A 23,813-nucleotide genomic window follows, 5' to 3' on the forward strand; every position below is an offset into this window, starting at 1 on the left:
ATATATAATATGGTACATAAAGTATGGTAAACCATCATATATAAATGTCGTATATATATAATACTACATTTTTTCTTTAAAAAAAATCTTCGTATCTTAAAAAGAATAAATATTTGATCATAAATTTATCCCTGCATATTGCATCTTAATTTTTCAACAATCTATGCATGTCTGTCCCCATATCCATAATCCATATTTCTTTACCCATACCCATGCTTCATAGGTGTTAGGTTTCAGGTTTCCTGATGACTTCATTGATAGAACAAGATTGTGAATGCTCCTGTCAATAAGGTTAGCTGCGACATGAGCATGGGTTTGTGCTGCGTAGCTAATCTCCCAACTTGAATGCTAGGGTTTGATTCCCTTAGCAGAGGAGGAGGTCATGTTTTGCATATGTACGTGATTGTAGGGATAGTTTGAATTTAGTAATTATAATGATTTTTTTTATCAGCAAAAAGAAAATGTATTATTATTTTAATGCATCAAGGGGATGCCAACCATTTAGTAATTATAATGATAATAATAAATGCTAATAACAACACTACCATCTGCAAGCCAAATTCTATACATGATGAAAGCCATGAAACTATAAAAACTTATGAGACAATTTTCAAGAATCAAAATGATTTTCATGGAAAGCAATCTAAAACGTACATATATAATTGGCAACACCAAATGCTCAGTTATTACAACAAATTGGACAAATAATATTAGAACTTAGAAAGCCCAAAATCATTGGGTAATCTATAAAATCAACTTGGAAGCCTGAGAAATGTTAAAGTGAAATTGAAAACAGTTAAGCACAGAAAGCTGTTATGACCCAGAATACATATCTTGATCAAAAGGGAAATCTAGTTTCCAATCTCACATCATACCTCTTTTACAGACATACAAGTTGTATTGCCTTGAACTGATACAAGCTTCTGTTGCTTTGAAACCTTCAAAACTGTTTTCTTTTATTTCTAAAAAGTTTATCTCGTTTTGCATAAACATAAAATAGGGCAAAGAAACCTATGGTGGACATAGAAACTGAAGCCCATGGAAATGGAGGGTCCTTGAAACAAACAAGTGATGCCTCTAGTTCTTGAGATGCTTGATAAACAACCGAATGGATGGCATAAAGGTCGTGGTCCGAAGATCTCAAGAAATACAAAGCCATCTCAAAATCCAAATGTGACAATGCAGAAACAGCTTTGTCTAGCTTGTATTTGAGCAGGCTCCACCTCTGAGTGAATTCAGCATATTTGTTCTGTTTAAGGAGATTTCTGTCCCCACCATGTGCAGCTATTGATTCAAGGACATCAATAGCACTTGTAATAGTGAAATTTAAGGAAGTCAAAAGAACATTCCTCCGAGCTGCATCCTTCTGCACAAATGACAGAGATGAAATATCTGAAAATGGCCCAAATGGTGTCTGCCCAACACTCCATGTATAGTCCACCAAGGTACTATTATGGCTGGGGCTCCACATCAAATGGGTTGGCGAAACACCCCACATACTCTGTAAAATTGAACCAATGAGTGGCCGCTCAAGCTCTCGTGTCTGTGTAAATACATGGCGGCCATTACAGCTATAATCACTTACAGTCTGTGTATTCTTTGTCCTAACTGCAATAACCATGTCTTTAAAAGCAACAGACTGGTGATACCGATCAAGCAACAACAGCGTATTGTAATCCAAATCAAAAACATAAACTGGAAGAACCCGCCCAAAATCCTCCTCGGGGAAACCAGCTAATTTCCTAAACTCATCAGCCGAATCAGACAATATCTGATGCAAACGCTTGGAGTCTAAGTACTCACTAACAATCAAGGTATAGTTCTCAAACAAAAACCTTGATGTGTATGAATTGATCGACCGTGAAATTGCAAATGAACAGATTTGGCAGTCTGCAAAATTCACACTGTAAGTTTTAAAACTCAAAGACTGATCACCCAGCAACAATCCACCATCATTGACCTCATCCATGAACGTTCTTTCAATAGACTTCCAGTCCAAACCATATGGATCCTTGCTTTCCAAGCCATACACATGAATGAACTGAACTATCAGTGAATTCTCAAAAGGCACAGAAATTCTCAAAGAGGGAACAAGAAGAACCTGATACGCACTATAAACCAGCGACGCCAAATCAGCAAGCAACGACTTCTGTGATTTGGGCCGACCGTGTAACGCTGCTAAGGGGTGAAACTCGCCTCTCGGCAAAACCCCATCTCCCGACAATGCCGGCCCGTAGTCCACAGGCCCCGCCGCCAAATCTACCCACAAATACCGCTCTTTTCCAGTCCAAAAGCTCCCATAACACTTGGTAAACGCTGGCGATGACTCTCCGCGGCCGTAATTATACGCATAAGGTTTCGATTGAGAACCCAAATTGAGCAAATACACATACACACCTTGAACGGGTTTTTCCTTTTCGAAGTCCTGTTTGATGATGCGATCGACGACGTCGTAGTGGATGGAGTGCAGAGGCGATCTAAGACTGGAGACAGTCAGAGCGATCTCGGAGCGGATGGCGTCATAGAGGCGGGTGGAGAGGGAGGAGAGAGAGACGTCGAGGTTGAGAGAGTGCTTGAGGGAGAGGTGATGTAGGCTGTGATCGAAGGGGGATATGATGTGGAAGTGGTCGGAAGAGAGAGAGGCGGAGAGGAAGGATTGGAGAAGGGAGGGAGAAGAGGAAGGGAAGGAGCCGACGAGCTTGACGTGGAGGGAGACGGAGAGGTCGAGAGAGAGGAGGGAGGAGATGAGGGCAGAGGTGGTGGCGGCGGCGGAGGGGGAAAGAGATTTCTTGACGGAGGAGGGGAGAGAGAGGAAGGAGTCGTTTGTGCCTTGGGGGTCGAGGCGGTATTGTTGGGTGAGGAAGGAGTCTAATCCGACGATTGGGGTTGACGTACCGGTGCTTGAGAAGATGGCGAGAAGAAAGAGGAGGGTGGTGGCGGCGGCCGTGACAGTGGTGGTGGGCATCTCTGGGACTGAGAGAGTGGATTAGGGTTTGGGTGGAGTGGGTGGAGCTGGGACCGAGGATGGTGGACTGTCCGGCGACTAATTTGGGAGATCGCCACTAACAAATCGCCCCATTGCTGTAATACTCGTTGGAGGCAAAGGCTTGCTTGATCAGGAACGAAAGTGAAAGAAATTAAAAACTAAAAATAAATTAAAATTTTAATTGAATAAATGTTTATTTTTTAATCAAATAAAAATTTAAAAAATTAATGAATTGTACAAAAATATAAAGATTACAAATAAAAAATAAAATAATAAAATTAAAATTATGTTTTTTAGAATTCACTTTATAAGAATAATTTATTTGACATGACAAGTGGTGACCCTAAGATCATGGGTTTGATTTTCATTTAAAAGTTTACTCTAGTGAATTATCAAGAGTGCGTAAATGGATTGGTAACTTTCACCGCGCAAATTTGGTGGCGCATCATAGTATCTAAAATAATGCGAAAACTAATAACATAAACAATGCATTATAATAATCAATTTTTTCACTGTTCAGAAGTGACAGAAATGATAACAAGCCAAAAATTAAAAATTATGAAAATGAAAATTAAAAATTAAAGATGAAAATTGAAAAACTGAAAATCAACAATTCGTGTGATTTATATTTTTAAAATTAAAACAAGTGATTGAATAAATGCTTATTTTTATCCTTCAATCAAATAACAATTGAAAATATGATTAATATAATAAAAAATAAAAATAACAAAAATTTAAAATATTATTATAAAATAAAGATTGTTATAATTATTATTTTTAATTGTTGCGTCTTTAATTCACTTTATAAAGAATAATCTTATTGTACATGACAATAGAAAATAGAAAAAATAATTTTTGAATAGTTTTTTCATTATTTTAAAATTTTTAAAATTTTTATAGATATTTATATTTTAAATTTATGATCATTTTATTTTTATTTTAATTAAAAATATGAATAAAATGAATTATTTTAATTGATGATAGTGGGTGTGGCAGCGTTGAAATAGTTGATTGTCGCGAGCTTGTGAAACTTGAGTCATAGAAGTAGAGCAACATTTGTAAAAATGACTAAAGGATGTATTAGTAATAGAAAGTTTTTATAAGGCTTAGAATGTAGTTATAGATGTACCCACTCACGTCTAGATTCAACTATTCTTTTAACAAGAAATCACATAAGATCTCTAGATTTTACAACTTGTAAAGGATGTTGGCCTAACATGACTTACTAATCATGTTTTGATAATAATAAATTAAAGGTCATTTAACATGTTTTTGTTGAAAGTGATGATACTTCAGAAATCAAGTTATCACATAGCTCATTGCAAGTTTACATGAAAAAGAAATGAAAACTCAAAGGACTTAGTTAAAAGATAAATTGATGAAAGCTTGGAGAATTGAAGAAACTCAGAGAATTGAAACTAAAAGGCAAGATGAACTAAGCAAATGACAAGCCTGAAGACTCCAAGCTTAGAATGTGTTTAAAGTCTTAAAAGAGTCTCTATGTAAGTATTTCATTAAAATGATGATTTGATTGGATTTGAAGCCCATTAGGAAACTCATTGACTTAGAGACCATGTTTTAAGAAAATCCTGAAAAATATTTTTCAAAAGTCTTAAATTAATTTGGGGAAAGCAAAAGTGTAACGACCCGGCCCTTTATACGGACTCAGGTGTCACTCACTCATACAAAATACTTATACCTGTTCAAGATACGTAAACAACCTACCCTAACCAGAGACATACAGGTATAAATCATACATGATTACGATATAAATGTCGCGAAAAAACATAAACATCCATTAGGATTTCTATCAGTTTTATACTAGAGTTTACTAATACATCCACAATTACATAAAACCAGACATAGAATATATCTTGTTATTACAACCCTCCAAAAAGGACTTTCATTTAGGTTTAATACAAGATTAAAATGCTTACGTAAGCTAACCAAAAATAATCTCCCCGGTCCCTTTAGCTACTAGGACCGACGTACTGATGGACCTGAAAACAAAGGTTGTATAATAGGGTGAGACACCTCTCAGTAAGGAAAAAAGTGTTACAACAGTGTGTGACTGCATATATGCACATTTTCATACAAACTCATACGTTTGAAACATTTGTTTATAATACTGTATCGTATAACATTTATCTGCACATCAAGTATTTAAATCATTAAGTATCTAAATCATGCATATGAATATTAGAACAACGACCAGCTTGTCATACATGTATTGCATATTTACCCCGTGGCACGGGTTGTGCACTGATATCTCCAACAATGCCCTGTTCGTACAGGCATATGTCAAGTATCTATATATAGTCTGACTGCACCCATCTGGTTTATTATTTTACCAGTGGTTTCATTACACCTGCTAGCCAACTATCTATGTACCCAAACTGATTTTAAACATGAATGGTTGCATTGTACCCTTCCAGCTGAGGAATATTCCCTTCCAATTGGAGTATCTTTCAACCCCTATTACTAAAGCTTTTTCAACTTCTTACATTGAAGTATCTTTCAACCCCTATTACTGGAGTATCTTTCAACTCCTTTAGTAGCAAACTGTGGTTCCATTTATTATAAATACAATTTATAACAAAATATAGTAACCTGTGCAATTCCAACATTTTTATAAATTCAAATAATCCCATCGAGTTCAAATCGATGCCTATCCACTCAGTTTACCCCTTTTCACAAATATAGCTCGGTGTATCACCGGTCTTTATTTTCCACATTTTCAGTGTAACAAATTGGAACTCCGTTCCCATAATCTATATCAATAGTATAGAAAATTCATACATTTCCATTTCAACATATATCATACGAGTTTAATCCAAAAATCCGCTAAATGATAAAAATCCAATAAACATCATTTGAAAGGAAAAGTAAAGGATTCAAGCATCTCCTATTACAATATAAATGCAAATAAGTGATTTTCGTAAGATTTGGAGATCATACGCCAAAATCCTCGTTTTTACCAAAAACCGTAAAATTCTAAAACCGACATTTCTACTCGGTAGAATTTAGCAAATAAACAGTTAAATTATATATATAAATATAAACTAGCTTTTTAGCAGTTTAGTTTTCCAAAAATGTTGTTATAATCAAATTCCCCTTACCTTAAACTCGAAACAAAACTACTTTCGAAAACGGTCCAAATCGACAACCCAAAATCCCGAAAACCTAAAACCACATAACATAATCTTACTATATTTTCTACTACTATCCAAATATCCAATCAAAATTAAGATTAGATCCCTACCTCGATTTTTGGGAAAGACTCGAAAATCTCCGAAACGACGATCCGATCCGCTAAAATTGTAGAGTTTCCTCTTCTGATCCACGCAATACCCTTCGTTTTCGGAAACAGAAGACGAACAGCGAAGAATCTTAGAGAGAGAGAGAGATTTCGTTGGTAGAAAGAAAGAGAGAGCTTTTGGGAGAAACTTAGCTCTTAAGCAACTCAAGACGAATATTTATAGGGCCTTTGACCAAGTCCAACTCATCTACGAGGCGGCGTCTTCGTCGACGAGTCCGCCACACAGCTCGTCAACGAGGCCATACCTTCACCGCCGAGTTCAAGTTCCGGATATTTCTCTGATTCGCTCGGTACTTGCTCGTCGACTAGGCTCTAAATTTCGTCGATGAGGCTCTGAAGGACTTCGTCGATGAACGTGACCCTTCGTCGACGAATTAAGCTTATACAGGTTTGGGTCTTTACAAAAAGAGCAAAACAGTTTTTAAAACAAAAAGAAAAATCAGAATTTTGGTCTATCCAGGTGAATGACAAAGACAACCTAGGCGACTGACAAATAAAAAATCCATTTTTGAGACAACCTAAAAGGACCCAAGCAACTAATAAAGTTTTTCCAGTCGACTGACAAATAAATAAACTGTTTTTAGATAACCCGAGAGGATCCAGGTGACTGACTGGTGATGACCCAGTCGACTAACTCTCTTCTGCCTTTGAAATTCTCAGTGTTTTAATGAATCTAGGCGACTGACTCTTTATTCCTAGTCGACTGACTTTTCGAGATATCAAAGTTTAAATATAACAAGAAGTTTCCAAATTTGATTTTTTGAATTCTACACGTTATAAAAACTTGGGAAACACTCTGAGTCACTTGGGGAACACGAAATTCTCTTGTTAAAATATCTATAAATACCCTCCAAGGCTAAGGATTCAATATACCAAGAAAATACACAGCATTCAAAACTCTTTTGCTCTCAATACTCTCAAAGCTCTCTTGCTCACAAACTCTCTGAAGTTCCTTACTGAGTTTTTCTGTGAAACTCTCACAAATTCTGAGTATATTCTGAATTTTTTCAATCTAGAAAGAAAGCTCACAGTGATATACTTCTAAGGCATCAAATTCTTTCAATTGTTATTTTGAATTGAAGTATATTAGTGCTTAAGTGTTGTACTAATCAGCTCTTGTTGAGAGTGTCTTTGTACACCAAATTTGTTTCTTGTTTTGTAGATGGTTCAGATCTTTGAATCGTTGTTAAACCAAGCGTGAGTTATCATTTGGAGAAGTGAACTCTAGCCTATTGAATGAGAGATTGTAAATGCTGCTCCTGCCTATCAAAGGAGTGTGTAAGTTTGCTCCTACCCGCAAATGAGTGTTATAGTGGAATCATTAGGTGGTGTGCCTAAGGCGAGGACGTAGGCGAGTATAGTCCAACCTCGTAAAACTCGCATCTCACTCTTTTCCCTACTCTCATTTAATTTTCAGTTCATATAAATTGCGTGGTTGGATTTTAATATTTTGTTCATAATAACTATATGGCTTGAATATTAAATAACTGAAAATTATTTTGACTTTGGGATTGCGGAAACCAAAAAGGGAGTACGTTGGTTGATCAATATTTATTACGGAAATCGTAAGGGAGTACGTTGATTGGTTAACACTCAAGACTCATTAATTGAAAGTTTACTTAAATTCTGTTTTTGGAAGAGTGTTGGAAATTTACTTTGTGTTGAGAAATCAAGTTCACTAATACAGGGATTTTATCAATTACATACTTAAATTCTGCTTTGAGTTGCTCAAGTGGTGAATCTTTGAAACATTGCTAAATTCATTGTGAATTGTGTTTTGGTTATCTTGGTTGGATTGAATTAAATTGCTAAGGGATATTCAAATTAATATATTCATTCATAAAGGTTTATAATTAAAAAAATTTCCGCTAAACTTATGATTAAAAATCAATTTTGTATGTGTGGTTGCTGAACTTAAAACAAGTTGAGAAAGAATCAATTAAAGAAAGTATAAAGAAGTTTTTAAAACCCCAATTCACCCCCCCCCCCCTCTCTCTCTTGGGAATACACCTTTCTTTTTAATTGGTATCAGAATCAAGTTATAGTAAATCTTAATTAGAAGCTATATAAAGATCTCTATGGCACACCTAGGTGTATCCCCTTTTGCTGAGGGTCAATTCTAAACTAGACCTCGTATTTTCTATGGTGTAAATTATACCTTTTGGAAACAAAGAATGAGAATCTATCTATAAACCATGGATTGGAAGGCTTGGAAAGTTGTCACACATGGTGACCACATCCCCACTAAATTAGTTGATGGCAAAGAAGTACCCAAAGAAGAAAAAAACATAACCGATAATGACTTTAAGTTGCTACAAGTAAATTCAAGTGCCATGAATGCATTGTATTGTGTCTTAAATGTGAATGAGTTTAATAGGGTCATGGCGTGTAAGTCAGCCAAAGATATATGGGATAAGTTAGAGGTAACCTATGAAAGAATGGTAGATGTTAGACATAGCAGAATCGACATGCTCACAAGTGAGTATGAAGCCTTTAGGATAAACCTAGATGAAACTATCACTAGCATGTATACTAAATTTACTCACATAATAAATTCCTTAAATGCTTTAGGGAAAAATTACTAAACATATGAAATGATTCGAAAAATCCTTAGAAGACTTTCTCCGACATGGGAAGCTAAGGCCACAACAAATACTGAATGAAGAAACCTGAAAAATACCTCCCTTAATGAGTTAATTGGATCCCTTCTCACATTTGAGATGGCAATAAATGAAAGAAATTCCTAATAATAAAAAAAAGAAATCAATAGCCCTTAAGGCTACCAAAGAAAGCTCTAGTGATGAAGATGAAGATAGTGAATTAATCGATGAAGAACTAGCCTTCATTACTAAAAGACTTGGAAATTTTTTTAGAAAGAATAGGAAATTCACTCGGAAGTTTAAAGGATCAAAAACTGACAAAGGAGAAACAAACAAAAAGGAAACTAAGAATGAATCTCCTATGTATTATAACTGCAAAATGGTAGGACATATTAAACCTGATTGTCCACGGCTGAAGAGGACAAGAAAAAGATAGAGAAGGCAATGAAGGCTACATGAGATGATACAAGCTCAAGTGAATCTAAAAATGAATCAAGTGAACAAGAAGTCGCCACATGTGCTTCATGGCTCACAACGATGAGGTAAACTCCTACTATATAGTTCATTAGAAGAGTCTAGTGAAGAATCATGTAATGATTCATGTGATAGTATGCCCTCATACATAAAAATTCAGGATGAATTATTTGCCTTACACAATAAGTTCATTAAAGTATCTAAAAGGATTATAGTTTTAAAAGAACAAAATGAAAAACTAAAAAAATCAGTTAGAATCTTCTAAATTAGTTGAAAAAGAAAAGGAATCTCATATTGATGATCTCATGAAGAAAATTAACTAGATGTCTCAAGATTTGGCAAAACTACAAATAAATGGAGAAAACAAGAAAGACTTAGAGATAAGTAACCTTAAAAGTAAAATTGAAGATAAAGATAAGATCATTTACAATTTTACTAGAGGAAAAGAGAATTTTAAAAAGATGGTTGGACAACAAAGGATGATTAGTGATAAAGAAAGAATTGGATACAATGGAATAGAAAACAAAAAGAAGAAGAACACATTTATGGGATATTTTGTAAAAGAAGCAAAATACTATGCTAGTACATCCTCTACAAATATTCATGAACACACCTACTTGTTTCTTATGTAGGAATAAGGGACACATAAAGTTTAATTGTTCACTTAAAAAGAAGTATGTCAAAATAAAAAATGAATGAAAAGTGAACACTAAAAGTATATATAACTTAAAAAGAATTAAGAAAGTTTGGGTTCCAAAAGTAACACCGTAAATCCTTCCTTGTAGGTATGCTTTAGGACTACTCCATCAAAGGAAAAATGGTACTTGGATAGTGGGTGTTCAAGACACATGATCGGGGATAGAACAAAGTTCACTACCCTAGTTCAAAATGATGGAGCATATGTCATCTTCGGCGACAATGCTAAAGGTAAAATCATCGGAATCGGAAAAATTAGTAATGAATCCTCATTAACAATAGATGATGTTTTACTAGTGGATGGATTAAAGCATAATCTTTTAAGCATAAGTCAACGTAGTGATAAAGGGTTTGACATAGTTTTTAAGTAAGATAAGTGCATAGTTCAAAATCCAAGAAAGCATGAAGTTCTATTTACAGCTTATCGAGTTAATAATATATATTGTTTAAACCTTGAAAACCTAATCTCTCAAGAAGTAACATGCTTGGCTGCTATGAATGAAGCCAGTTGGCTTTGGCATAGAAGAGTAGGTCATGCAAGCATGGATTTATTATCAAACTTATATAGAAAGAAGTTAGTTAAAGGTTTACCATGCACAAAATTCATAAAAGACAAAATTTGTGATGCTTGCCAACTTGGGAATCAAATTAAGACAAGCTTTAAAAAAAAGAAACATATTTCTACTAGTAGACCCTTAGAACTTATTCATTTAGATTTGTTTGATCCTATTAGAACTCAAAGCATAGGAGGAAAGTAATATGCTTTTGTCATAGTTGATGACTACTCTAGGTTTACTTGGGGTACTCTTTTTAGCTTCCAAGGATGAAGCTTGTAATATGTTAATAAATTTGTGCAAGAAACTTCAAAATGAAAAAGGATATAGTGTCTCAAATATTATGAGTGATCAAGGAAGAGAATTCAATAACAAAGAAGTTGAAAATTTTTGTAATGAACATGAAATAAATCATAATTTTTCATCTCCTATAACTCCACAACAAAATGGAGTTGTTGAAAGAAAGAATAAAACTCTTCAAGAAATGGCAAGAACAATGCTCAATGAACATAAGCAATCAAAATATTTTTGGGTTGAGGCGGTAAATACTGCATGCTATGTGATAAATAGAGTATCAATAAGATCAAATTTAAATAAAACTCCTTATGAACTATGGAAAGGTAGAAGGTCTAATATATCTTACTTTCATGTTTTTGGATGCAAATGTTTTGTATTAAATGATAAAGATGACTTAGGTAAATTTAATGCAAAAGCTGATGAAGGAATATTCTTAGGATATGCATTAAAAAGTAAAGCTTTTAGAATCTATAATAAAAGAACTCTTACAATTGTGGAATCAATTCATGTAACATTTGATGAAGAAAATATATTTAATCAAACAATAAATGTTGAAGAAGTTCAAACCACTCAAAAATCAAAAGACGTAGATCTTATAGAAGTAAAAGAAGAGAAAAATGAATTTACTTCAAATAATGAAGCTATAGAAAATTTTGAGTTACCCAAAGAATGGAAATTTGTAAGAAATCATCCTAGAGATCAAATCATAAGAGAACCATCACGAGGTGTATCTACTAGATCTTCATTAAAAAGTCTATGTAATCATTATGCATTATTATCTCAAGATGAACCTAAGAATGTTGAAGAAGCTCTGAATGATGATTCATGGATAGTGGCTATGCAAGAAGAATTAAATCAATTTGAAAGAAATAAAGTATGAAAATTAGTTCCTAAACCGGATGACCATTCAATTATTGGAACAAAATGGGTAGTTAGAAATAAAAAGGATGAAAATGGAATTGTGGTAAGAAACAAAGTTAGACTCATGGCTTAAGGATATAACCAAGAAGAAGGAATAGACTATGATGAGACCTTTGCTCTCATAACTAGAATGGAAGCTATAAGAATGCTATTAGCCCACAAAGAATTCAAACTTTATCAAATGAATGTAAAAAGTGCACTTCTAAATGGTTTAATTAATGAAGAAGTATATGTAGTACAACCACCAGGCTTTGAGGATATTCAAAATCCTGATTATGTGTTTAAATTAACTAAAGCCTTGTATGGATTGAAACAAGCCCCTAGGGCTTGGTATGAAAGGTTAAGTGGATTCTTATTAGAAAAGGGATTTTCTAGAGAAAAGGTTGATAGCTCCTTATTTATCAAAACTAAAAAGGAACACATGCTAATCATTCATATTATGTGGATGATATCATATTTGGTGCAACAAACAATGATTTATGTAAGGAATTTGTTAAGCGTATGCAAGAGGAATTTGAGATGAGCATGATGGGATAATTGAACTACTTCCTAGGACTACAAATTAAACAAGCCAAGAATGGAACTTTTATAAATCAATCCAAATATATAAAAGACATGCTTAAGAAATTTGACATGGAAAGTAGCAAGCCTATAGGAACTCTTATGAGTACCTCTATAAGTCTTGATAAGGATGAAAAAGGAAAACTAGTAGATATGAAATATTATCGAGGTATGATAGGAAGTTTGTTATACTTGACAGTTAGGAGACCGGATATAATGTTTAGTGTATGCATGTGTGCACGATTTCAATCAGCTCTTAAAGAATATCATCAAATAACTGTGAAAAGAATCTTAAGATACTTGATAGGAACAATTGATTTAGGACTATGGTATCCTAAGGACACTGCTTTCTTCATAGCAGATTTTCCAAATATTCTACCATTATTTAGGGCAATTAGATGGAATAATCTTGTGGTCTATCAAGCCAAGGGTCTATACCCAAATCTTGTTAAGATTTTCTACACCAACTGGACTCAAAATCAAGCGGTACTCATCACCGAAGTAAGACGACACATAATTTTGTTAACTCCTCAAACCTTGGCCCCCATTCTTCATATTGACCAAGGTGATTTTGAGTGTCTAGCATTCTCACGTACTTGGATCATGGATCAAGGATTCACCCTTGAGGAATTTTTACTGTTAATCATGGTAGAATCACTAGAACAATTTAGGACTCCTCCCAAGTATACTTAGTTGACTCTTTAAGCACAGATTCTTCAGAAAATCATAACCTACAATATCACACCTTAGGTGGAATCACACGATTACATGTCATATGTGGACTGCTTTATCATATGGTGCCTTTTAAAAGGGAAGAAACTTGATTTGTCCAGATTGATTTTGAAATGGATGTGGACAAGGTTGGAAGCACATCGAGTTACTCTCCCATATGGAGGCATCCTTAATATCTTGTTTTCTCATCTTAGTATCATCAGTCTAAATGAGTTGTTCATAAAGATAACTCGATATGATCTTTTCAACTCCACAACTCTGAAACAAATGGGCTATAAGAAACATGAGTAGGGATGGTTTCTGAAAGGAAGAAGACCACCTAGGCCACCTATTGAGCAAGCTCCACCTCTTGAACAGCCGCCAGAACCTCAGCTTAATGCTCCTTCATAGTTCATACCATTCCATTATCAGTTTATTACTTTTAGTAGTGACGTCTACTTAGGACTTCAGTCTCTTAAGGACAGTCATTCCTTACTTCAGTCTAGTCTTTCCTCCATTGATCAAAGACTTAGCCTTTTAGAACAATATCATGCTAGTTCCTCATGTTATCCTAGTGATTATGCATTTGATGAGGGATCTGAGGGAGAGAAAGATGAAGGAGATGATGAAAGTGCTGGAGATGAAGACGCAACTGCTGTTGATGCTTGATGTTTTCGTTGCTATGCTGTGTATTTCAATGATATATCAATTCTTTTTTTTTTTTGGGTTGTGTATCTCATTGCTATATGTACTCAGTTTGCTTATGTATCTCAATTTGTTTTGGTATGTATCTCAAGTTGCTTATAACACTATGTTCACCTATATATGGTCCTTTATGAATATCCTTTTGTGTATGAATTTGTGTCTACTTTGGACTTTGCTTTATTATTTCCTTTCTTTTTTGATTGATGTCAAAAGGGGGAGAAGGATTGAGCAAAATTGAGAGTAACGCATAAAATGAAAAGCAAGTAAAACTGAAAGTGATATATGTTGATATATTATATATGAAATATGATGAATATAAAATAAGATTTTGTAATATAAACTTTCATAAAATTGAAGTTGATATTATTGAATGATTGTTGTACTTTCAAAACATTGTTAAAAATATGCTTATTGTAAGGGGGAGCCTTGTCAAGGTTCACTCACTTTTCCTCCTTATTTGTTATTATCGAAAAGGAGGAGATTGTTAGCCTAATATGGCTTACTAATCTTGTTTTGATGATAACAAATCAAATATCATTTAACATGTTCTGTTGAAAGTGATGATACTTCAAGAATTAGGTTATCACAAAGCTCATTGTAAGTCTATATGAAAAAGAAATGAAAGCTCAAAGGACATATTTCAAAGATAAATTGATGAAAGCTTAGAGAATTAAAGAAACTCAAAGAATTGAAGTTAAAAGGCAAGATGGACTAAGCAAATGATTTCAAATTTTAAATATAATAGGAAGTTTCCAAATTTTAAATATAACACTAAATACTTTTTTTAAAACATCTATAAATACAACCCAAGGGTAAAGATTCAATATACCAAGCAAATACACAACATTCAAAGCTCTCTTGCTCTCAATACTCTTAAAGCTCTCTTGCTCACAAACTCTCTAAAGTTCCTCACTGAGTTTCACTGTGAAACTCTCACAAATTCTAAGTATATTCTGAATTCTTTCAATCTAGAGAGAAAGCTCACGATGATATACTTCTAAGGTTTCAAATTCTTTCAATTGTTATTTTGAATTGAAGTATATTAGTGCTTAATTGTTGTACTAATTAGCTCTTGTTGAGAGTGTCTTTGTACACCAAATTTGTTTCTTGTTTTGTAGATGGTTCAGGTTTTTGAATCGTTATTGAACCAAGTGTGGAGTATCGTTTGGAGAGGCGAACTCTAGCATATTGAAGGTGAGATTGTAAATGCTACTCCTGCACGTCAAAGGAGTGTGTAAGGTTACTCCTACTCACAAATGAGTGTTATAGTGGAATCCTTAGGTGGTGTGCCTAAGGCGAGGATGTAGGCGGGTATAGCCGAATCTCGTAAAACGCTCGCCTCACTCTCTTCCCTACTAATTTTCAATTCATATAAACTGCGTGGTTGGATTTTAATATTTTGTTCATAATAATTGCGTGGCTTGGATATTAAATAAACTGAAAATTAATTTGACTTTGGGATTGCGGAAACCAAAAAGGGAGTACGTTGGTTGATCAATATTTATTGCGGAAATCGTAAGGGAGTACATTGATTGGTTAACACTCAAGACTTCTTAATTGAAAATTTATTTAAATTATGAATTTTCGGAAGAGTGTTGGAAATTTACTGTGTTGAGAAATCAAGTTCACTAATATAGGGATTTTATCAACTACATACTTAAATTCTACTTTGAGTTGCTCAAGTGTTGAATCTTTGAAACATTGCTGAATTCATTGTGAATTGTGTTTTGATTATCTTGGTTGGATTGAATTAAATTGCTAAGGGATATTCAAATTTATATATTCATTCATAAAGGTTTATAACTAAAAAAATTTCCGCTGAACTTGTGATTAAAAATCAATTTTGTATGTATGGTTGCTGAACTTAAAACAAGTTGAGAAAGAATCAATTAAAGAAAGTATTAAGAAGTTTTTAAAAACTCAATTCACCATTTCAACCACCCCCCCCCCCCCCTCTTCTTGGGAATACATCTTCCTTTTCAAAGGAATTTGAAAATTATGGATTATAGTAGTAGATGTCCAACTAGTTATTTACATTTAGCACTCTTTAGTGCTACATAAATATGTGTGCAATATCAAAATATATTTTAAATTTAAACTTTTCTTGAAAATTTATAAGTAGTGTAGAGACCCAGAAAAAAAAATAATAGCAATGAAAATAATAAAAGGAAAAAGGAAAGGAAAGAGAAATAAAAAAAAAAGGAAAAGAAATTAAAATAAGGGTGTAAGAACCCGAACCCGAGTAGGTTCTTACATATAAATTTTTCAGCGAATGCAAATAAATTTAAATTATTTTTATTACCAGAGCACTAATTAGCTTTATTATAAATATATGTCTCAACTATTAAAATGCAAATTTCTAAAATTCTAAAATACACAAATATATTCTAAATCATATAATGCTAATTTTTGTATTCTATTCTACTCTTTCTATTCCCGCTCATGTACTTGTTACGCTAGATTTCTAATACACTTTTTAAAATGATTTGAAATATAAAATAATGATTAGGGTGAGACGACGCTCGGTAAGTAAATAAGATTATTATTAGTGTGTGGCCAAAATGAGTTTTCATAATATTTTAATTTTGTAAAATAATATTTAATACTATAACTTCAAAATTGTTGTTGAAATAAATGCAAATTTAAAAATTTCTGTATAAAACTTTTACTATCATCTATAGTAGTAAAATTTTATAATCATATACTATAACTGTTAAACTGAACTTTTTAACTTTTAAAACTATAACTATAATACTCAATCATGTATATATATATATATATATATATATATATATATATATATATATATTTTTCCTTGTTAAATCATTATCTAAGTACAAACATGTCCCCGTTCACATAAATATATACTTTTCATTTAATTTATCAATAGTTCTGTATACATAATTATATATATACATGTACTATAAAAATTTCTTTTAAGCCTATTAATCGTTTACCCCTATGACTGGGTTACGCGGTCTGAAAATTGGACTTAACTGGCTAGTCGGGCAAACTAAATCAACGTACATCATCATTAAGTGAAAATTTTCCTATTAAATCCTGATCCGACCCAAGTGTGCACTCAAGACAAATCTACTACCATATAAAACCACTCTACAAACTGCGTGGGTGTACTCTGATCCGTTTAAACTTTAAGTTGTGGTACCGAACATTTGTAATTTTCTGTATCGTATGAGTCATAAGAAGTTTTAAAAATATTTTTATTATATAATTTGTACAATTAAAATAATATCATGAAAATCTCATTTTTACTCATATTTTCATGAAATACGCAACATAAAAAAAAAATTAACTCATGTAATCTTTACTCATATTTTCATGAAATATGCAAAGTATATATAAATTCATGCCACACAATTTTCGTGTTAAAAATATTTTCTTGAATAAAAATTAATGATGTAAAATACCTGAGGGGTTTAGAACATTTCTTAACTAAAAAATAAACGCAAGTATATTAAAGATAAAATTGGTATAATTAAACATGCGTAAAAATAAATTGAGAGAATTTTATGAAAACAACTAGCATAATCAAAATTTACTTACAAATAAATTTGGGTAAAAATTTTAAATAAAAATCTAACATAATTGAATTTACTTACAAATAAACTTGGGTATGAATTTTAATAAAAGTCTAACATAATCAAATTTACTTACCTCTTATCTAACCTTGTGCTACGATCACAACGAATATCATTTAAAAAAAAATGAGATCGGAAAGAGTGGGAGAGTGAGAATTTTAATTATAGCAAAAATTCTTCATCCACCACTAATTCTTTCACTCACTAATTTTTCTTTTCTTTTGAAAATTTTTTTGTGAAAAATGAATATTGAAAACTTCCTATTTATAGGAAAATTTTGAAAAAAAAAATTGAATTTATAAAAGTGTGGGGAGATTGGTAAAATTATAATTTTTTAAAATTAAGGAATGGGGCATTGATGAGTTAGGTATGCGATGGGGATGGAGGTCATGTGGGAAAAATGGGAGTGTTTGCCGAAACTCTCATTTAATTAATTTTTAATTAATTACTTAATTAATTAATTAATTTTTTATTTTTTATAATTTTTTTAAAATCATTATTATTATTATTATTATTATTATTATTATTATTATTATTTTTAAGTTATGTTTTAGTTTTTTTTTTTTTTTTGAATTAAGTTCAAATTTTGAAAACTCATGTGGGTCCCATATAACTTTGAGATCCAAGTGGGTCCTACATAACTCTAATAGTTCGCACACGATTTTATGAACCCTACATAATTTCGAAACTCATGTAGACCCCACACGACTTCGAGACTCATGTGGGCCCCACACAGTCTTATCAATCCCATATAGGATACCTATATTATTATTATTATTATATATTTTTTACAAATCATGTGTGTCAAAACACTATTTTATGTATATGTACTTATTTACGTATACAAACAGATTATATCCTATTTTATCTTCTGAAATTCCATTTTGACCAGACTGACCTCTAGGGAGCGACTGAATCGCAATGATCTCTGAGCACTCGCTAAGACAAGGTCTTTCTCAGGCATCAAACATGAAATTAAAAATCCTATAGAAAAGCACTTCTATATTGATATTAACTTAATGACCATTTTTATTATTATTATTATTATTATTATTATTATTATTATTATTATTATTATTATGTTTTAATTGTATATATATATATTTTTAGGTCATTACATTCTCCTCTCCTTATAAAAATTTTGTTCTCGAAATTTGCTAATTCAAAATGAGTATGGTACAATTGGTTGCGTTATTTGAAAGAGTAAATTGATGAACGATTTGACTAAGTCTTATAATAGATTGAGGGTCAATTTGGTGAAATATTTTATTTTGGAAACTGAAGTGTGAATCGTCGATTTAATAGGGTTTGAAATGGAAAAAAAATTCAGAAGATGTGGAAAAGGATAATTATATATATACACAATTAGTTGCGCTATTTAAAAGAGTAAATTGATGAACAATTTGACTAAGTCCTATAATAGATTGAGGGTCAATTTGGCGAAATATTTTATTTTGAAAACTGAAGTGTGAATCGTCGATTTAATAGGGTTTGAAATAGAAAAAAAATTCAGAAGATGTGGAAAAGGATAATTATATATATATATATATATATTATATACATGTCCTATAAATTAACAATATATATATAACAAAATGAAACGAAATCAAGCCTTTAGAGTCTTAGCTCAAACGTCAACATCTATCGAAGTGCTAGTAGTGTCACTGCTAACTGCCTGGGTTCTTTCTTAGCGGAGTTGACCTTTTGTAATGTTGCCGGCTTAGGTCTTAAAAAGGGAGAGAACACCCATTTGTTCGGCAAAGTAGGAGGAGCTACCATCTTCCCCTTGTGGCCTTTGGTAGAGATGCTCATAACGAGCCATCGATGGCCCGTACATAAGTCTTAACGCGTTTTGGATCTCTTGACAATGGTGGAGTAAGTCAGCATTATCACAAACCCTTAGTGTGGTAACTGTGATGCTACCATTGTAAGGGTTATGGTTCATTGGTATGATGTTAGTTGTAAGTTTCATAGATGAAATATTGTCGATAGGGATGAGGGTACAAGTGGTTTGGAAAATGGCAGGAGCACTGCTCGGGGTGATAGTGGCGGAGGAGGTAAGATGGATAATTGGTGGGGCAGTAGTTGAAATAGTGGCTTCTTCAACTGATTCCCGCTTACACCTATGGTTCTCAAACCAAAAGCGTACAATTCTCGACTCAATTGGACCATACCATCAGAGTCGTGCTGCAAGTAAGATAGCCCGCTCCATAAAAGGGAGTTCCTCTTGACTACTGTAGAAGGCCTCCTCTAAAATCTCCAACTATGCCTTGTTGGGTTTTCATCTTTGGTTTGGCGATCTAATGCTGCTCTCAGCAACTTGAGGAGTTAGGTGATTTGACAACATTTTCGAGTAAAGGGACAACCAAGAGAAAAGTTGGGAAGAACTAATCTTTATAAACCAAAATGTGGTTGTTCAAGATGGTAGAAAGTTGTGATGTTTAGAATTCGAGGAAGGCAGACCCTTTTTACAGGGGAATGGCCGCATGTTGTGGAAATCGAGAGAGAGTGACATGTGCCGCGAGAATCAAGAGAAAGTGATGCGTGTCATGAATATCGAGTGACGCGTTTTGTAAAAATCGAGGGATAGCGATGTGTGTTGCAAAAATCGAGAGAAAGCGACGCATGTCTCGAGTGACGCATTTTTTTAAAAATCAAAAGAGAGCAATATGTGTCGTGAAAATCGAGAGAGAGTGACGCGTGCTACAAAAATCAAGCGAATGACGCGTATTGCCAAATTTGCGGACTCAAGGTTCTATTCATGTTTCTACATTTTTATTAATACTTTAATTATAATTAATTTCATACTCAAGTCAACACTTGGGTGGGTGGCCTAGTGGTAAGGAACCGGTCGTGCATCCATGTGATCGTAGGTTCGAGTCCCTATTATGCCCAAGTGGTCTCATGCCCTAACCTTATTTCGGGGGTAAGTGAGCTATAGCTAATGATTTCCACCCATGAAACTATTTTTTTTTCACTATATAAAATTTATATAGATATATATATATATATATATATATATAATATAGTAAAATTTAAGTTGTATTAACTTTTATAAATTTATACAAAATTAAATTAAATTAAATTAAATATTCCGTCAAAATTTGTACTCCTAAATCAAACTTGGATATTTGATGGGAATTGAATATGCAATAAATATATATATTCATATTTAACTTGCACATGCTAAGAGATTTTTTTTTTTGAATTTAAATATAATATAGTAACATTTAAATTATATTTAATTCCTTATAAACTAATACAAAATTAAAATCAAAAATTTTGTCAAAATATATATTCCTAAATTAAGCTTGAATGTATTGATAAGAACTAAATATGTAATGTAAAAATACATATTTGTATCCAACTTGTACATGCAAAGGAATTTTGGGTAAATCCAAATTTCATAATAGATCGTTTGTTCATATCTATTTGTATGTGTTATTTCTTATATTTTTAATAAAAATAATAAAAATAAAAATAAATAAATCTTGAATATTATTATATTATTATATTTATGTATATAAAAATTTTAAATTATTAATGCATCCGACCTAGCAATTAATTATGAGTCATCAATATGAGTACGTATTTTTACAAACATAAATAACATATTTAAATTAATTAACGTGTTTTCAATAATACTACTATTTTTCTTAAAAAATATAGGATTATTACCTGCCCTTGGGAGCCTTCACGTTAATCTCATTTCCTCTAATGTTACTTTCTTTAGGATTCATTCTTAAATAATGATCAAATGTTATTTTAAAATCATAAATCTATTATTAATGTATAATAATATAACAAACTAAAAGAAATATCCTAAACTACACAATTCTATCCAAATCATATTTTATATTTAAATTCTAGTAAAATCTATATATTAGAGTATGCAGAACTTATATCATTTTCTCTAATACCAATTGTAAGGACTTGAACCTGAGTGGGTTCCTATATATAAATTTTTTAGCAGACTCATATAAATATAAATTATTTTTATTACCGGAACACTAATTAGCTTTATTACAAATATACGTCTCAACTATTAAAATGCAAATTTCTAAAATTCTAAAATACACAAACATATTTTAAATTGTATTATGCTAATTTTTTTATTCTACTCTACTCTTTCTATTCCCGCTCATGCACTTGTTACGCCAGATTTCTGATACACTCTTCAAAATGATCTGAAATGTAAAATAATGATTATGGTGAGACGACGCTCAGTAGGTAAATAAGATTATTATTAGCGTGTAGTCAAAATGAACTTTTATAATATTTTAATTTCGTAAAATAATATTTAATACTATAACTTCAAAATTGCTTTTAAAATAAAAGTAAATTTAAAATTTTCAGTATAAAACTTTTTACTATCATCTATAATAGTAAAATTTTATAATCATATAGTATAACTTTTAAACTAAACTTTTTAACTTTTAAAATTATAACTATAATACTCAATTATGTGTGTGTGTGTGTGTGTGTCTATATATATATATATTTATATACTTTTCCTTATTAAATCATTATCTAGACTCAATTATACTTTTCCATTCAATTCATCAATAGTTCTGTATACGTAATTATATATATACATGTATTGTAAAAATCACTCTTAGGCCTATTAATCATAAGTCATGTTAATCCCCATGACTGAGTTACGCGGTCCAAAGATTGAACTTAATTGACTGGCCGACCAAACTAAATCAACGTACATCATCATTAAGTGAGATTTTCCCTATTAAACTCTGGTCCGACTCAGGTATGCACTGAGAAGAAATCCACTACCATATAAAATCACTCTGCAAACAACGTGGGTGCATTCTGATCCGTTTAAACTTTAAACTGCAGTGCTGAACATTCGTAATTTTCTGTATCATCTAAACCATAAGGGGTTTTAAAAATATTTTTATTATATAATTTGTGCAATTAAAATAATATCATGAAAATCTCATTTTTTACTTATATTTTCGTGAAATACGCAACATAAAAAAAAATCAACTCATGTAATCTTTACTCATATTTTCGTGAAATATGCAACGTATAAATAAACTTATGTCACACAATTTTCGTGTTAAAAATATTTTCTTGAATAAAAATTAATGATGTAAAATACCTAAGGGGTTTAGAACATTTATTGACTAAAAAATAAACGCAAATTTATTAAAGATAAAATTGGTATAATCAAACAAGCATAAAAATAAATTTGAGAGAATTTTATGAAAATAACTAGCATAATCAAAATTTACTTACAAAAAAACTCTGGTAAAAATTTTAAATAAAAATCTAACATAATCAAATTTACTTACAAATAAACTCGGGTATGAATTTTAATAAAAGTCTAACATAATCAAATTTACTTACCTCTTACTTAACCTTGTGTTACCATCACAACGAATATTTAAAAAAAAAAAAAAAAAGATTAGAAAGAGTAGGTGAGTGAGAATTCTAATTATAACAAAAAATTCTTCCTCCACCACTAATTCTTTCACTCACTAATCTTCCTCTTCCTTTGAAAATTTTTTTGTGAAAAAATGAATGTTAAGAGCTTCCTATTTATAGGAAAATTTTGAGAAAAAAAAAATTGAATTTATAAAAGTGTGGGGAAAGAGGTGAAATTATAATTTTTTAAAATTAAGGAATGGACATGGATGGGTTAGGTATGAAATGGGGATGAAGGTCATGTGAGAGAAATGAGAGTATTTGCCGATACTCCCATTTAATTAATTAACTAATTTTTTATTTTTAAAATTTTTTAAAATTATTATTATTATTATTATTATTATTATTTTTAAGCTATGTTTTAGTACTTTTTTTTTTGAAAAAGAATTAAGTTCGAATTACAAAAACTCATGTGAGCCCGAGCCCTATATGATCTTATGGGCCACACACAACTTCGAAACCCAAGTAGGTCCTATGTAACTCCAATAGTCCTCATACGATTTTATGAGCCCTACATAATTTCGGGACTCATGTGGACCCCACACAACTTCAGGACTCGTGGGCTCCACACAGTCTTGTGGGCCCCACAAAGGATACTTATATTATTATTATTATTATTTTATCATGTATTTCTACAAATTATGTCTATTAAAATACTATTTTATGTATATGTACTTATTTACGTGTACAAACAGTATCTATCTTGTTTATCCTATGAAATTTCATTTTGACTAGGCCGACCTCCAAGGAACGATTGAGCCACAATGGTCGCTGGGTACTCGCTAAGACAAGGTATTTCTTAGGAATTAAACATGGAATCTAGTATCCTACAGAAAAATACTTCTGTATTGATATTAACTTAATGACCATTATTATTATTATTATTATTATTATTATTATTATTATTATTATTATTATTATTATTATTATTATTAGTATGCTTTAATT

The 23,813-nt window shown here is 32.0% G+C and overlaps 1 protein-coding gene across 1 annotated transcript; it reads right to left on the reverse strand.

The window, feature by feature from the left end:
- Positions 1–626: 626 nt before the first annotated feature.
- On the reverse strand, positions 627–3,133 carry LOC131158316 (uncharacterized). The gene has a single exon (XM_058113098.1). The coding sequence runs from the start codon at positions 2,963–2,965 to the stop codon at positions 941–943; it is 2,025 nt and encodes a 674-aa protein (XP_057969081.1). The 5' UTR covers positions 2,966–3,133; the 3' UTR covers positions 627–940.
- Between the last annotated feature and the right edge of the window lie 20,680 nt (positions 3,134–23,813).

Source organism: Malania oleifera, chromosome 1 (assembly GCF_029873635.1).
Source record: "Malania oleifera isolate guangnan ecotype guangnan chromosome 1, ASM2987363v1, whole genome shotgun sequence".
In the NCBI taxonomy this organism is placed as follows: Eukaryota; Viridiplantae; Streptophyta; class Magnoliopsida; order Santalales; family Ximeniaceae; genus Malania; species Malania oleifera.